At 42.9% G+C, this 15,424-nt stretch overlaps 1 protein-coding gene across 1 annotated transcript in view; it reads left to right on the top strand.

Annotated features, from left to right (window-relative positions):
• The window catches only part of LOC147705870 (arf-GAP with SH3 domain, ANK repeat and PH domain-containing protein 1-like), a 1,082,966-nt gene that overhangs the window by 959,858 nt on the left and 107,684 nt on the right, over window positions 1-15,424 (top strand). The window contains exon 25 of the mRNA XM_086932322.1: window positions 7,416-7,476. Within this exon, the coding sequence (XP_086788448.1) occupies window positions 7,416-7,476 (61 nt within the window). The remainder of the gene's footprint in view (window positions 1-7,415; window positions 7,477-15,424) is intronic.

Raw genomic sequence — 15,424 nt, 5'->3', positions numbered from 1 at the left:
GTCACTACTGAGCACAGAGAAGGGGAAGTCATGCCTTGTAGAACCAGTTAGCCTATGCATGTAAGTAGGCATTTTTTCTTGTGAGTTTTGTAGTCAATTGCTGTCCCCTCTTCGTTCCTTTCCCCTTGACCTCTTTTTTAAAGGTTGGGGTTTGACATCCACCCAGGAGAGGCAGTGGACAGCAACCAATGTTGAAATGCTAGTCATTGCAGTCTAGTCTACAGTGTTCCTGCAGGTACCCCTGAACGCAAGGAGTCTTCCTTCCTTTTGATGCATTTTGTGCATTCTGGGCCAGATGTATCAAAGGGTTTTACCCATTCTGTGTCTATGGGAAAATGTGTTCGTACATATGGCCCTAAGTGTTGAGCATTGTTAGCCTTTCAAGAAAAAGCAAGTCCACACCTACTGTAATCCGCTCTATTCTTTACCATCGGCAAATATTTGTCTCTTCCCAGTGTATTTTCCATTGTGACCGGCAAGTCATCCTTATGGTTCCTAAAGTGGCTTCCTGCTGAAAATTTCCGAGGGCAGCAGCTTACCTTGGCCTCCCTCCATCTCCTTCCAATGTGTTCCTTGCCATTCTTCAAACCCCTGCCATTCCCTGCAGGGACTGTGCTCTGGCAGATAAGTAGGTAAGGACTGGCTGTAGCTGAGCTGATATTAATGACTGTTTGCTTTATTAGGCCGAGAACACCTGGTTTGTTTGCTAATGTCCCAGTCAAGCTTCTGATCTCTCCATTACATGACGCAAGAGTCCGGGAATTCAGATGGTATCTGCGCTGGCCTGTGACAAGGCGCTGGGCACAAGAGCAACATTGTTACTGCTCCTGGTCCCATGTAGAATTCCTTCTGGCCACAACAGCGCCTCTAGCTGGGGAAAAGCCAAGGGGCAGAAGTATTCATCAAAGCAGGTTTAAAAATGGTCAAGATCACTTATGGAAGAATTTGATCCTCTAGATAAAGCAAGACTTCCTCACTAACTCCAGGGCAGTAGTAAAAGCAGCAGCAACAAATATCGGGGTGGGTTATGGTGATGGCGACAGGGCTGTTGGGGTTCTAAGCTAACTCCTAGTACCTGAGGTTATTCACAAAATGTCACTACTTTATTTGAAAAACAGTTAAAAATTAAAAAAAGTTTGGGTCCAAAGTTAGTCTTAAGTGCCCTCGACGGGTGTTGCTGAATGACCGTACTGGCATGTCCAGAGGCTGTTTTGTTCCTGATTCCACCTCATGCTTCTTTATCCCACCATCCTACAATTCCTGTCTCTTTGCCTCACTCTTGTAGGTTATTTTTCACCACAGCCTTCTCCCTTTGTCACTGTTTTCCTATCTTCCCCTCCTCTTTTATTCTCCCATTTCTGCCTTGTCTCTTTTGTTCGGTGTCAAACTCTCAAAATGCTAATTAAGACCCGGTCGCCAAAAAAGACCTATTGTCACAAATTAAGCAATGAAAAATTCTAAAACTGTGCAACGCTATTGGCTTAGCAGTAGACGCCCCTCTTCCATCGACCCGGGCAGTCTTCTAGAGACCAGGGTGAAGTGATGACCCCCTCATTAATACCTAACTCAGGGTGCTATTCTCTGAGGGACTTATTTGACTCTCAGGGAGAGGACTCTCTTAGCAACACCCATGAAATGACTGGACACGGTTTCAGACGGTATTAGAAAAGAGGCAGTCCAACCAGGTAACACCTGCTTCTAGACTTTAAGTCGTTTCCAGTTGCTTCATCAATTAGGTATCTCAACTTCAACAACTACAGGCAAATGCGAGCCTGCCGGAGGGTTGAGTCTTTGATAGGGGAATTTTTATATAGTTTGTAGTAAGAGCCTAAAATGCCCAGTTTAATCATTTTTACCCACCTGGTGTAGCTGACTAATCTTATTGTACATGGTTGAATGGTGGAAGACACACATGCAGACCCATGCCAGCCAACTGTGCATTTTAAAAGTTCAATGCCCCCACGAAGAGTGCATTTCCTGCATTAAACCTGTGCAGATACAATAGGCCCCAGCAGTGAGCAGAGGCAGAGAAAGACACATAACTTAGATGCCACCATTATCTGTGGTCAAAGACCTAGATTACAATCATATTTTACTCAGCTGTCGGTCCAGGGGTGAGGGGAAAGGTTTAGTAAAAATTTCAAAATCAGTAAATATCAAACAGTAAAGTAAGTGAGTAATGTTCTCCGCCCTCTATAGCCGATGAAGAAGTTCCATGGCCTGGGGCGGGACCATGCATTGCAGGGTGCGTTAATGCTGAGATTTCATAAGAATAATCTCTTGGAATATATGACGTTACAATGCATGCAATTAGAATGCATGCTTTTACAACACAGTTTTTACATCGCAACTACCATTACATTGCATGATTTTCAAACGCATGCCATTACAACGCATTTTTTAAAACTACCATTACAACGCATACCATTACAATGCATACCATTGCAGCCATACCTTTACAACGCATAATACTTTTAGGGCAACAGTAGGGTAAGTGTTGGATAGTGTAGGGGTAAAATTCACTATTCCCAACAGTGAGCGCAACAGTAGGGAAAGTGTTGGTTAGTGTAGGGGTAAAAATTACTATTTCCACTCCAGTGAGTGCAACAGTAGGGAAAGTGTTGGTTAGTGTAGGGGTAAAAATTACTATTCCCATGTACCCCAAAACCTATACCCACCCTAATACTAAGGAAAATCTCTATTACTTACCTTATAATGCATTGTAATGGCATGCGTTGTAATAGCACACGTTGTAATGGCATGCAATGTAAAGGCAGTTGTGTTGGAACAGTTGCGTTGTAAAGGTAGGTCATTGTAATGACAGCGTTGTAATGGATGTTTCCCATCTCTTGCACTAGCTGCCTTCTGACTGCCTACTCCTTCCTTCTATGTTACCTTCAACGGTAGTGAGCATGATGGAAATATGATCAGTCAGTCAGAAATATTTATTCACATTTTCAAGATGGACGATCTGCTTCTTAATTAGCCAAGGCCTGCAGCCTCTTGGTCTTCATAGTTCATGTTTCCTTATTCACCACAGTGGTTACTCTGCTCTACGCGCCCATTTGTCATGCCGTCCATGTGGTACTATTCACAGTTAAACATGCTGCCTTTCCTCCATCTTGTGCCTTGTTTCTATTGGCCGCTCGTCCTATGTGATTGAAGATGTCCATATCCCACATGTGTATTAGTTATCCAGCCCATGTGCTAGTTTGTACCTCTGTCCTGTGGCGGTCACTCTGTCCTGAATAGCTGTTGGTCATACCATTCCCCATGTGCTTGGCAGTCCACTTTCTGCATTAATCGAGTGGTTGCCCTGCACCATTTGTTAGTGGTAATCTCGTCCTCTTACTAGTGTGATGATGCTGTGTAACAAAGGACAGAAAATTGTCAGCATGAATAACTTTGTATTATTTTTGAACGTCACGATTTTTACTTGTACAGATCTAGTTATGCAGATATATTCAAAATTAGTATTTAAAAGGTTTCTTTTTCTGTCTTTACAAAATGTAAGTATGTGCATTCATTACATATACTGCTGTCCCACTTACGTTTATAACTATGCCCACCAGTAACACCAAAAAAGAAAAGCGCATAGTGAAGCTATTACTAACTATGTGGCCTCTAGTTATGTATATTTTTACATAGTACACTATACTATTTGGTGGCAAAGCAATATGTTTTAATCTGTATCTACAATACCAGTAGTGCCTTCTTTTACATCCTGACAATGTAATATTGGTAGGTCTGTCGTAAGTTCTGTTTCCAAAGGAAAAGGGTAAATATATTTAAATATGAGTAAGCAAGAAAGTGTAATATGTTCCTGACTATTTTTGATTAGGGAATGTGTTGTATGATTGGTTTTATGTTCGTCCAAATACAGAATTCAGGGGAAATAGAATCCCCAAATTTAGTTTTCTGCGTCATATATACTGAGGAAATAAGAACTCATCTTTGGTGTTGTTTGGTATTTTTTCCTTTTATTTGAAGTCATGTGCAGGAGACGAAAGACAGCCGACACGTGTTTCGCCCAGGGGTTGAAAAGCCAGGGCTTTCTCACGGCTGCAAGCGTGATAGTTGGGTAACAGGAAATAAGGTTATCAAAATAGGTTGTGGATGGGTAGGGGACAGGACAGTTGTAGAGTCATTGTGTTAAGAGGAGGGAGTTAGGAGGTGTGAAGTTCAGAAGGGGGAGTTTAGTAAGTGGAGAGAGAGGGAGAGGAGAGACGAAGGGACGAGGGGAGGGGAGAAGAGGTAGAAGAAATAGAGAGTGGAGAGAGAGGGGGAGGTGAAACGGATGATGGTCGGGCAGGACCAGGAAAGGTTATTAATATAGTGAGCCAGGCGGTTAGTGGGTCAAGGGTGATACATGGTGAGGTACAGGATAAAACGGGGATTGAGGCAGATGGGAGGAAAAGTTGCAAGTCAAAAATTAGAGGATCAGAGGAAAGGAGGAGGGTGGGTAGGATGGAGGTGTACAAGAGGGGTACATTGTAAGTCATTGTTCAAAGTACAGGTCGTTTACATTATTAGAATGGAGTCCTTTCAACACAATACATGTGAGTATACAACGGATGGCATTGACGGCTGAAAAGGAACACTGTGTCATTTCCACACAAATCTCAAAGGTAAACCATGAATTTGCAGAGGAGGCAGAAGGTCCCCTGTGTTTGGTAATTCAAAAATGAGGTAACCTAGTTGGCAATAGGTCCCTGGACAACTAATTGGTCAAGTCAAGTGGCACATAATAATTAAAACTAGGACATAAACCCACATGCACGTTTAAAGGTGTGAACCCTGGTAATACCTACCAAATAAAACTATTTTTGATTAGGGGCATTAGGGTATACATTCCGTATGCTGGTTGGTTTCCATGGGTGATTCAGGGTTGGGTGGTCGGGACAGCTAGTGTACACGTTTCAGTTTGCATTATCAGGTGGATTGGATGGAGTTGGGTAGTGTTGCAGTGTGTAGGTCACTAGTAAGGGTCATGCTGTATGGAAGAGTGATTTGAGCTTTCCAAAAGTCTGATGTAGTGAGAAGGTTTTCAGAATTAGAAGTTCTTGAGCGCTTTTGTCACGAATTTTAGCATGTGTGTGGTTAGGTGACTGTTGGTGGGATTGGATTTTTAGAGTCGCAGAGGCCAGTTCAGGGAGGAGGCTTCTGAATTGTTTGTTCTGAATTGGGAATTGAGAGGGTGGGTGCAGTTGAGACTTGTGATGGTTGGATTACTTGCCAGCAGTCTTCATTTCTCCTGTTCCAGGTCTTCCTCATCACAGTCCAAATTTCTCTCCTCCCCCTGCCATTAATTACTTACGCTTGACAGGCAGTTTCTGGCTTTTCTAACCGGGAGGGAGAGGTGGGACCAGTTTGTAGGAAATAGAAAAAAGACATACATTTTTAAGGTGGGTAAGCAAAGTGAAAGTACTTCTTCAGTATGGAAGTGACTGTCTTGGGAGGGAGGCTTGCATTCAACAAGTCAACAAGTAAGCACTGTGACTAGGAGGACAGGATTGGGGTGTAATGAGCATTGCAGTGGCAGAAAAAAACAGTAGCTTGGCTGCAAAGTACCTGTGCTGGTGTGGCAAATTGTGAAGTGGAGACCAATAACTGCGCACCTACACCAATGCTGCGGAGAGAACGTCAAGGCCTCTGTGCACAGCCTTGTTCCGTACATTAATGAACCCCTGACACGGTGCACAGCATCAGGAAGCATGCATGCAAGTGTTTGTAATACGTCTCCACATGTGCGATGTAACATACATTCCGCCCCAACTTTCCTTCAAACTATACAACCCGCCCTGGTTGGGAGCTAACTAATAGTAAACGTATCAACACACACAAATATTCAGTCTTATGACACTCAAAAGACATGGTTCCTTAGCTTCCACTTTTGCTGCATAGTTGGTCTCAAGTCATACGGCTAAGCACTCTGAGCAGGAACTGTCTCTGGCTACTCCCTCACTCCTGGGAATTCCTAGCCTCTGTCCGTTCTCTGTATTGGTGGGTCTGGCCGAGAAGGGGTTCTGGCAACCCTGGCCTTCCTGACTCTAGACATCCTCATTGTCTTTAATGTCCGGATCTGGATCACCACTTGCCCTCTGGGGTTCTTCCCTCCACTTTTTAAAGGTTGACGCATTCCTGGCAACATGGTTAACACCACTTGTTGCAGTAATCAAAGTCCCCTGTTACTCCCAAGAGGTGTCTCGCACAAGGTAGATGAAATTTGCCTCTACTCTGTGTATAAATCGCTAGCACCATCTCACTCGCTTTGATGTCGGATTCCCTGGAGTGTCAAGTTTGACTCATCCTTCCGTTGTGTCTGTTCTCCTTTGTTGGCTAGCACCCATGTCTATGGGTGTTTGGCTCCAGGACTGCTCGTGGGGTATCACGTCCAGTCCCACTCACTTGAAACTTAAGTCCACCAGGGAACATGGGGTGGTGCTTTGTGGAGTTTGCCTGTAGGCTCCTAAGAACCACTGAATGGCCATTCTCACGGCCAATGTGTTGTTGCGGCAAATGCCAAAGCGGCAACCAGTACCAAGACGCCCAAACCATGCCTCGGAGGGATCTACAAGGATCCCTTGCACAACCTTGCCGCGCACATTAACGAACCGCTGGCGCTGTGCTCGGTGTCAGGATGCGGCCTTGAATGTATGCGTAATAAATCATCATGTGACACACTAGAGTACCTACTGCTTTATGAATACGTTCTTGAATTTAGCTCTGTACTCACTCCCTCTCTCGCCCAGTGTAGGAGATGGTAATGGGGAGATGTGTTCCTATCGCCTGTACCTGGACATTGGCCTTCTAGCTGTGTTTTGCTCTACGCTATTTGAAGACTGGTTGATTCTGACATAGAGCGTGCAAAGTCATTAAGAATTCTAGGGCAGACTTATGATCTGTTTATTGGGCAGAAAGAGGGAAGGTGTTGCTGAATGCTAATCTAAATATGTCCTTCTACTTTGATTGTCCTCTTTACGTTCTTTCCTATTTTGTCGCCTACGCTTTTGAATTGTTCTCTTCATTTACATCACTTGTGGCTTCCTGCCACAACAGAAATATTGTCCTTTTCAGGAATAATTCATGGTTTAGTTTTTAGTAACAACACCTTTCAGTTTTGTGGTTTACTTGTGACTGTAAGGTTGCAATGTGATCTTGTGGTCGTAAACCATTAAACATGTTACATTCACATGTTACATGTCACATTCTTCCAGGACATAAGCTGTCTTGGAAGAATTTTCACATGCATTTTACTTCCACCTCTTCTCTACTGAAGGGCCTTCTATCTCTGACTTAAAAGCGCTACAGACATTTGTGTATCGTACTTAAATTATCGCGTGAAGATGTTGAGATTTCTATTTCTGTTACAAGTTTATAAATAGTATGGTAATGCTTTCTGCTTCGCTTCACAGAGTATGGTTCATGTTCCCCATCAAAGTTCCTTTATACTGATGCTTCTCAACGGAGACCAAGGTATTTATTTCTATTTTCACAGTTTTTACATTTTTGCATAAGTTTCATTAGAGAATGCAGAAGAAAGGCATAATTCTAAATCATTTTCATGTCACATTTCTTTTAAGGTAGTTTATGACACAATGTGTGCCATCACTGTTACAAACAGTCTAAAACTTAAAATACATGATCAGTTAAAATTGTCAAAACATCAAACAGTCAACATTTCGGCTAGCATTAAGAAAAGCTTTTCTTTTCAAAGGTTTACTTAAATTGGGGAAATATGTTTACCTCACAAGCATTTTCGGCAGCCTGCTCTAAAGAACCTTAAAGACGGAGCAGAAGATGTATAGGAATTTAATGAATAAATATGAATTTGCTGTGACTTTTAAGCTTTCAATGTGATCTTCAGTTCAAGTTTTATGTGGAGCAGCAGAAGTAAAATTAAGTTTCAGTGGCGAGCACTGGCATATCACTTACCTAGGCATTTATACAAATTACTTGTCAATTCGAATCACCTCTAATATTTAAAAAAAAAATGGCCAAATACAAGTTACAACTAAGATATAATTGTTTGTGAATAATAAAAAGCTTGAAAAAACTCGTTTTTGAAAACTGGTCGTGTATGAGGAGCCCATACCCATTCTCTGTAATCTCGGGAAATATCGATCACCTGTCCTGAGTAAGACCCTCTGATTAACTATGGATTGAAACGTTGTCAACATTAGTCCAAATGCACCGTTATGACTCATCCTGAGACCCTTGAAATTAGAATTTCTCCTGATATTGAACAAAGCTACCCTTTATAGGAATATGCGTTTCTTACACCTTCTGATTCATTACTGATCTGTGTATGCCTCTATGATCACCGAACCACTTTCATGGATCTCTCGTCTGGCCAATCATTAGGTGAATATTAGATTACCATGGCACCAAGGCCATAGTGTTGCTCACAACAGTTACTATAATCGTTTGGCACATCATATCAAAGTGCTAGAAACACCAGTCACTAAACATCTCTTCATTTTAACCTTGCATCCTTTGTTTGTGAAATGTGCTATAACCTTCTGTTGGTACTCTGCTAGTTTTAAGAGTGAGCAGAGGTGCACCTTGCTGGCAGAAATGAGAGCATCTTTGATAGCCTTAATAAAGCTTTCCTTTGGTTTAACTCCTCACTGTCAATGTGGTGGCCTTGGTAATCTACTCCACTAATGCCTGATTTGTATTTTACCCCTTTATGGTAGGACCACTCTCCTTCAAAATGTTCAAAACTTCCTTTAACACCTAAAAGTTCTCACCTGTGCCCGTCCAGTAAACTAAAATACTGCCCTGACAGTAGGTCACATTATTGACTTTCCCCACCAGCCGGTACACTTCTCTCTGAAACCCTACTGATGCAAAGGCTAACTCAAAGCATATACAACAACATCTGAATGCATATTCTCAGGAGGTAAAAGAGCTGAGAACTCTCCTCAAATGCAATTTGCTGGAATTCTGAGTAGAGAGCTAATGTTGTTGAAAGCAGCATTGCCACGTTGAAGGTTCCCTAAATGTATTCATCAAACTAGGGGCAGGCCATTATCTATTGGATCCTAGGCAAGATGCACATCATTAGGTAAATGGTGGATCTTTAGGATTTATTATGATACTAAGCTCAAAATGTAACCCCTTCGTCCTCATCCTCGGCCTCCCCGTACGAAGTCTTTTTTTGGTTATTTAAGTAGTTCACACTTCGGCCCCAGTAACTTTTTGTCTACATAAGGTATCCACGCAAAATTTGCGTCCTTTCCTTCCAACATCCTGAGGATTCTAAAGGCATCCAGGGTTTGTAGATTCTCATTGAGGGGACAGAGAAATTAGTCAAAGTACAGCTACATTTTGAAAAGCAGACAAAAGCTGCAGAAGAAAGCGTCTGTTTTTTTCCCTACAAATTGAATCAACAAAGCATTTGTGGTGCTAAAAGCACCATCTTCCCAGTTTTCAGGAACAGAAAGTCATTTGTCAGAAAACCAACATTTTCTACACAGTTTTAGCATTTTACTGGGACACAGACTATTTTTCCTATTTTTTGTGCTTTCAACCTCCTTCCAGCAAGTGGTAGAAATGGGTGTGAAACCTATAATAGATCCCAGAGAGATATACATTTCTGAAAAGCAGACACAATTCAGAATTCAGCAAGAGGTCATTTGTGTAGATCCTTTAATGTTTTATTATAGAAAGTAATAGTAGAAATAAAAAATATTGAAATTGAGTTGAAAAAATTGCCTTTTGTGCCTCCATTTTCACCTGTAACTTCTAAGTATGGCAGAGTTTTGAAAGCAATATACCGTTATGTCTGCTGGATCCTTCTGGTTGCGGGATATATAGGACTTGTAGGTTCACCAAGAATCCAAGATACCCAGAGCCAATAACTGACCTGAGCCTTGCAATGGTTTTTCATTGTGTACTGGGTATACAGCAATTCATTTGGTAAAATATAGACAGTGAAAAGTAGGTAAAAAGGAAACCTGTGTATTTCTAAAATGGGAACAACATATGGAGTTTATAAGCAGTGGTTATTTGCACATCTCCGAATTTGTGGGTACCCATACTAGCATGTGAAAATAGAAGGCATTTTTCAAAATGACTTCTTTTTACCATACTGTCTTACATTTGGAAGGCATAAATGCATGGAAAGTTAATTTGTAATAGCACTTGATCTACTATTTATTCTGTGTTCCCGTAAGCCTCCCAATAAAAATAGTACCTCACTTGTGTGGGTAGGCCAAGTGGCTGCCACAGGAAATGGCCCAAAAAGCAACGTGGACACATCACATTTGTCCACTGAAAACATACCCTTTTTTTTTTGCAATGTACCTAGCTGTGAATATAGGACCATAGAACTATGAAAGCAATCTCTAAATGTAGAGGTCGACCCTCTGAGTAAAACAGTTGAAATCGCAAAAAGCGCTATATTCAGTTTAGTCAAAATTTCTTCAAATATTGCGCCATGCAGTTTGTCTTTGAATGATGTTTTTATTTAGTTTGTCAATTCATAAGCTTATTCAATTTGAGTTGTTCTTGTATCCAACATTATTTTAAATCAACGGATTACAGACTGATATCAGATCATGTTCTCAATGCATTTCGTGCACTATTGTGCACTTCTTCAGGGGAATCTAAGTGTAACAAAAAAATAAAGAACTAAATGAGGTTCCACTCCTTGTGCATGCATTTATTTGTTTGCATTAATTTATAAAAGTATCAAGGCTTTCTATAAACAGATACATCACGGTGTATTTAGCATGTTTGAAAAAACAGAATGGTACATTTAATTGTCATCAACATTATCTACATGCATGTATTGACTTTATGAAACAGTGAACAGAAAACATGTTATCTGGGTTGCTCGCTTTTGTCAATGAAGTTATCTAGTGAAAACCCCTATTAAACTAAAAAGTTAGCGCAATCGTCAAAAAAACGATCGTATTGTGGCCGTGTCTGATTTATAAATCATCATGTCGAGCTATAGTTAACCGCGATAAATATAATGTCATCGTACTCTTGAGGTGAGTTTTATAAAGATTAAATTTCACATCAGTTACATCAGCGTGTCCAACCGTGTTTACCGCGGTGACACATTGTAATAAGTACGCTAGTATCCTGCGTTTAATTTGTATTCTGGGAAACCAGGTTAAGCAAGTTGATTCAATCACAAGGAGTGGAACCTCATTTAGTTCTTTTTTTTTTTGTTACACTTAGATTCCCCAGAAGAAGTACACAATAGTGCACGAAATGCATTGGGAACATGATCTGATATCAGTCTGTAATATGTTGATTTAAAATAATGTAGGATACAAGAACAACGCAAATTGAATTTGCTTATGAATTGACGAACTAAATAAAAACATTCACAGACAAACTGCATGGTGCAATATTTGGAGAAATATTGATTAAACTGAATATATCGCTTATTGCGATTTCAACTGTTGTGCTCAGAGGGTCGACTTCTACGTTTAGAGATCGCTTTCGTAGTCCAAATTATCAACGCTCCAGAAGTCAGAGAGTGATACCTCCGAGGCACACAACAAATATTCCAAAAACTACAATTTGGTAAGCTTGTGCGCAGCCAAAATTAAAAAACAAATATAGGACCCTATCTCAGCTGACATCTAGGGAACACAAGCAAACCTGTACATTTTTTAAAAATGTACACCTAGGGGAATCCAGGATGGGGTGACTTGTGTGACTTTCGTCAGGTTCTGTTACCCAGAATCCCTTGCAAACATCGAACTTTGAAAAAAGAAAATCTTGCACTTCTGTATGGGAAAGCTGCTGGATCAATGGGTTTTTGCACAATTTTCCTACCACCCAGCGTTTTCCCAGGGCTCCCGATAAGAATTCTACCTTCCTTGTTTGTGTGGGGCAAGTGCCCACAACAGGGAAAGGTCCAAAGCATATTGTGGAGATATCAGAATTGTTGATCATTAAATCACCTGGATTTGCCAGTGGGTCACCTGCGTTTTTGGTCCCGGACTCGGCAGCCTTCTAGGATTGGCTTCTCCAACGAGTAGCTTGTGAGCTACTGGTAGCTCTCCGGCTACCTGCAAGTAGCTCTCCTGTGTGTAGCACAGCAGGCTAAATCAGAAACTTATGTTTGGTTGAATTATTATATGTATCCCAAATTTGAAAGGTGTTTCTTTGCAATAAAAATGTGTGTGTTTTCAGGACTTATAAAATAACATTTGGAGAAAATGGATTTCCTAAATATATTTAAAGCTTATATTTGAGTGATAAATCATGCAATATTACTAATATTAACTTGGTGACAGTAGTGGCTGGTGGTGTGGAAGAGTGGCCGGACAGGATCAGAACCTGCAGCCGGTCGCGTCGCGCTCTTCTGCTCTCTTCTCGCAGGCTTAGGCTGGCAGAATCCACATAAAATTAGAGCAGGCTCCGGATTGGCCTAAGCACTCTGAATTTGTCCTCCCAGTGGGACTGGGAGTCTATGCCAGCTAACTCCAACCTGGCAGCGCAGATCGGGTTGGAGACCTTTTCAATACGCGAGATGGTTTGGCCAGCCTGTGACAGCCGGAGAAACAGTCATGCACACTGACAACAGTTCCCACCAGTCCTCTTGCAGCTTGTCATTCCCCAACACTCAACCCTCAAAGACTTGCAAGAAAGGAAAAATAAAACAATAATAAAACCTGTTTAGTATTGTTTTATTTTTCCTTTCCTGCCCCTTTGAGCCATAGCGGAGGAGCTGCCGCTCCCTGGTGACTGGGGCATAGCAACTAATATTGCTCAGTAATACCCATATAGAGGAATTCCAAATCGAAAACACTTTTTAACATTAGTGCTAACAACTCTGCATGATGCACGGAGGTGATCATTGCGGGTTATCTTGCATGAGGATGGTCAGTACAGTAATCTTATTTTACGTGGTCCCTATTACAACACTAATAAGATTAGTAGCTCAGGATCACTTTCATTGAACGTAAGTAGCACTAGTTACAGACAAGGTTGGAGACCCCTAGGAAAACCTATCAAACCCAGACAGTTTTGAAAACTAGACACCTGGGGGAGTCCAGTCAGGTGTGGCTTGCATGGACCCCTCAATGTTTTCTTACCCAGAATCCCCTGCAAACTTCATATTTAGCTAAAAGAAAATCAACATTTCTCCCATTTCTCTGTAGGATCACCACACCGTAACAAATTTCCCACCACCTAGCGTTCCACTCGATCTCCGGAGTAAAATAATACCTCACTTATCTAGGTGCCCAAAGCGGAGTCAGCCTAAAAACATATAAAAATAGTGCTTATCAGTTTTCTGTGATATCCCTCTAAACATTTTTGCCCCATACCTGTTAATGGCACTAGGCGAGGTATCATATTACTCGGGAGAGTGAGGGGAACAATGGGTGGTAGGAAATTTGAGCCAGCAAGGTGGTCCCACACAGAAATGTGAGAAAAATATGATTTTTCTTTTTTAGCAAAATGTGAGGTTTGCAGGGGATTCTGGGTAAGAGAACGTTGGGGGATCCACACAAGCCACACATCCTTGGCCTCCCCCAGCATCAAAAATGCAGGTGCCTTCTCTTGCAAAACTAGGTTGTTCTGTGATCGATGATTTTGATACCTTCACAATACAGTTTGGGCCCTTGCCTGTCGTGGGCACTTGGCCTACCCACACAAGTGAGGTAGCATTTTTATCAGTACATCTGAGGGAACACTGGGTGGTAGGAAATGTGTGCCTGCCCAACTTTCCCAACAGAGAAATGTGAGGAAAATATCATTCTTTCAGATAAATATGAGGTTTGCAAGGGATTCTGGGTAAGAAAACATTGGGCGATCCATGCAAGTCACACATCCTTGGACTCCCCCAGCTGTCTAGTTTTCAGAAATGTCTGGGTTTGGTAGATGTCCTTAGATAGCCGCTGAGCCCGGCACCAAAAACCCAGGTTCCCCCTTGCAAAACCAGGTTGTTCTGTGATCGATAATTGTGATGCCTCCACAATACAGTTTGGGCCCTTCCCTGTTGCTGGCACTTGGCGAATCCACACAAGTGAGGTAGTATTTCTTTCGGGAGACCTGGGGAATTGCTGGGTGGTAGAAAAATTGTGCCGGCCCCATATTGCCACAGCTTTCCCATCCAGAAAAGTGAGGAAAATTTGACTTTTTAGCCTAGTTTAGGTTTGCAGAAGATTCTGGGTAAGAAAACATTGGGGGATCCACGAAATCCACACCACCAGCCAAACAACAGTCCACGTGCACCACCATCTAATGCACACTGCCAGCCAAGCACCATCTAATCCACACTGCCAGCCAAGCACCATCCAATGCACACCGCCAGCCAAGCACCATCCAATGCACACCACCAGCCAAGCGCCAGTCCATACACACTGCCAGCAAAGTGCCAGTTCACGCACACTGCCAGCAAAATTGCAGTACACACACAAGCCAGCCAAACACCAGTACATGCAGACCGTCAGCTGAAACTGCAGTTCTCTCTCTCTCTCTCCTTGGTATCTAGGGGGTTTCTGCTCCCCTTGGGGGCATATGAGCCTACAAATATAGCTGATCTGCCGTCCATGGGGCCAGAAACAGCTAAAGTGTGTGCCTGAAAAAAAAGGAGAGTGACCCTTGACTATGGGACCCCTCCCTGACTAGCCCCAAAATATATCCCTGGTACCAAGTCGGCTTCCTGCTCCCACCAGGGGGGGGAGGGAGGGGGGAGATAGGGTGTAATAACCACCACCTGCCCCCCAGGGGTGGAAGAAAAACTGTGCTCAGTTTTGTTTTGTAGGTGGGGTGGGGGCATTGCATGCCAATTCTGGGCAGCCCCCACCCCTACACAAAGTAAAAATAGTCCCTGGTGTCTAGTGGGCTTTCTTCCCCCCCTGGGGGCAGGTCGGGGCTCTTGCCCATATCTACCCCCTAGGAGGCAGAAAGACTGTGCCCATTTTTTTGAGGGGTGGAAGTGGCGGCATAGGCATGCCCCCGGGGGGCAGATCGGGGGTTATTGCCCCTATGTGCCCCTGGGGGGCAGAAAGACTGCACCCGTTGTTTTGGGGGGTGGGGTTATTGCCATGCCAATTGTAGGCAGCCCCCACCCATACACTAAGAAAAAGAAATGATCCCTGGTGTCTAGTTTGCTCTCTGCCCTCTGGGGCTGGGGGGGGGGGGCAAATCAGGGGCTATTACCTCACCTGCCCACTAGGGGGGGCAGAGAGACTTGCGTCTCTATTTATATGGGGTGAGGGCATGGCCATGCCCATTGTGGCACCCCAATCCCTATTCTTTAAAAAAAAACTGTTGTCTAGTGGGCTTTCTGCCCCTGGGGGCAGATCAGGGCTATTGCCCTCATCTGTCCCCTACGCGGGCAGAAAGACTGAATATGCCCCCAAAAAGTTGGGGGGAGCCAAAGTAAACCTGGGCGGTGAACTCTGCTCCGCTTGCAGATGTTGCAGAGGTTTCAGCACTCCGC

The sequence above is a fragment of the Lissotriton vulgaris genome, chromosome 7 (genome assembly GCF_964263255.1).
Source record: "Lissotriton vulgaris chromosome 7, aLisVul1.2, whole genome shotgun sequence".
Classification (NCBI taxonomy): domain Eukaryota; kingdom Metazoa; phylum Chordata; class Amphibia; order Caudata; family Salamandridae; genus Lissotriton; species Lissotriton vulgaris.
This window is presented reverse-complemented; position numbering and strand designations above follow the sequence as displayed.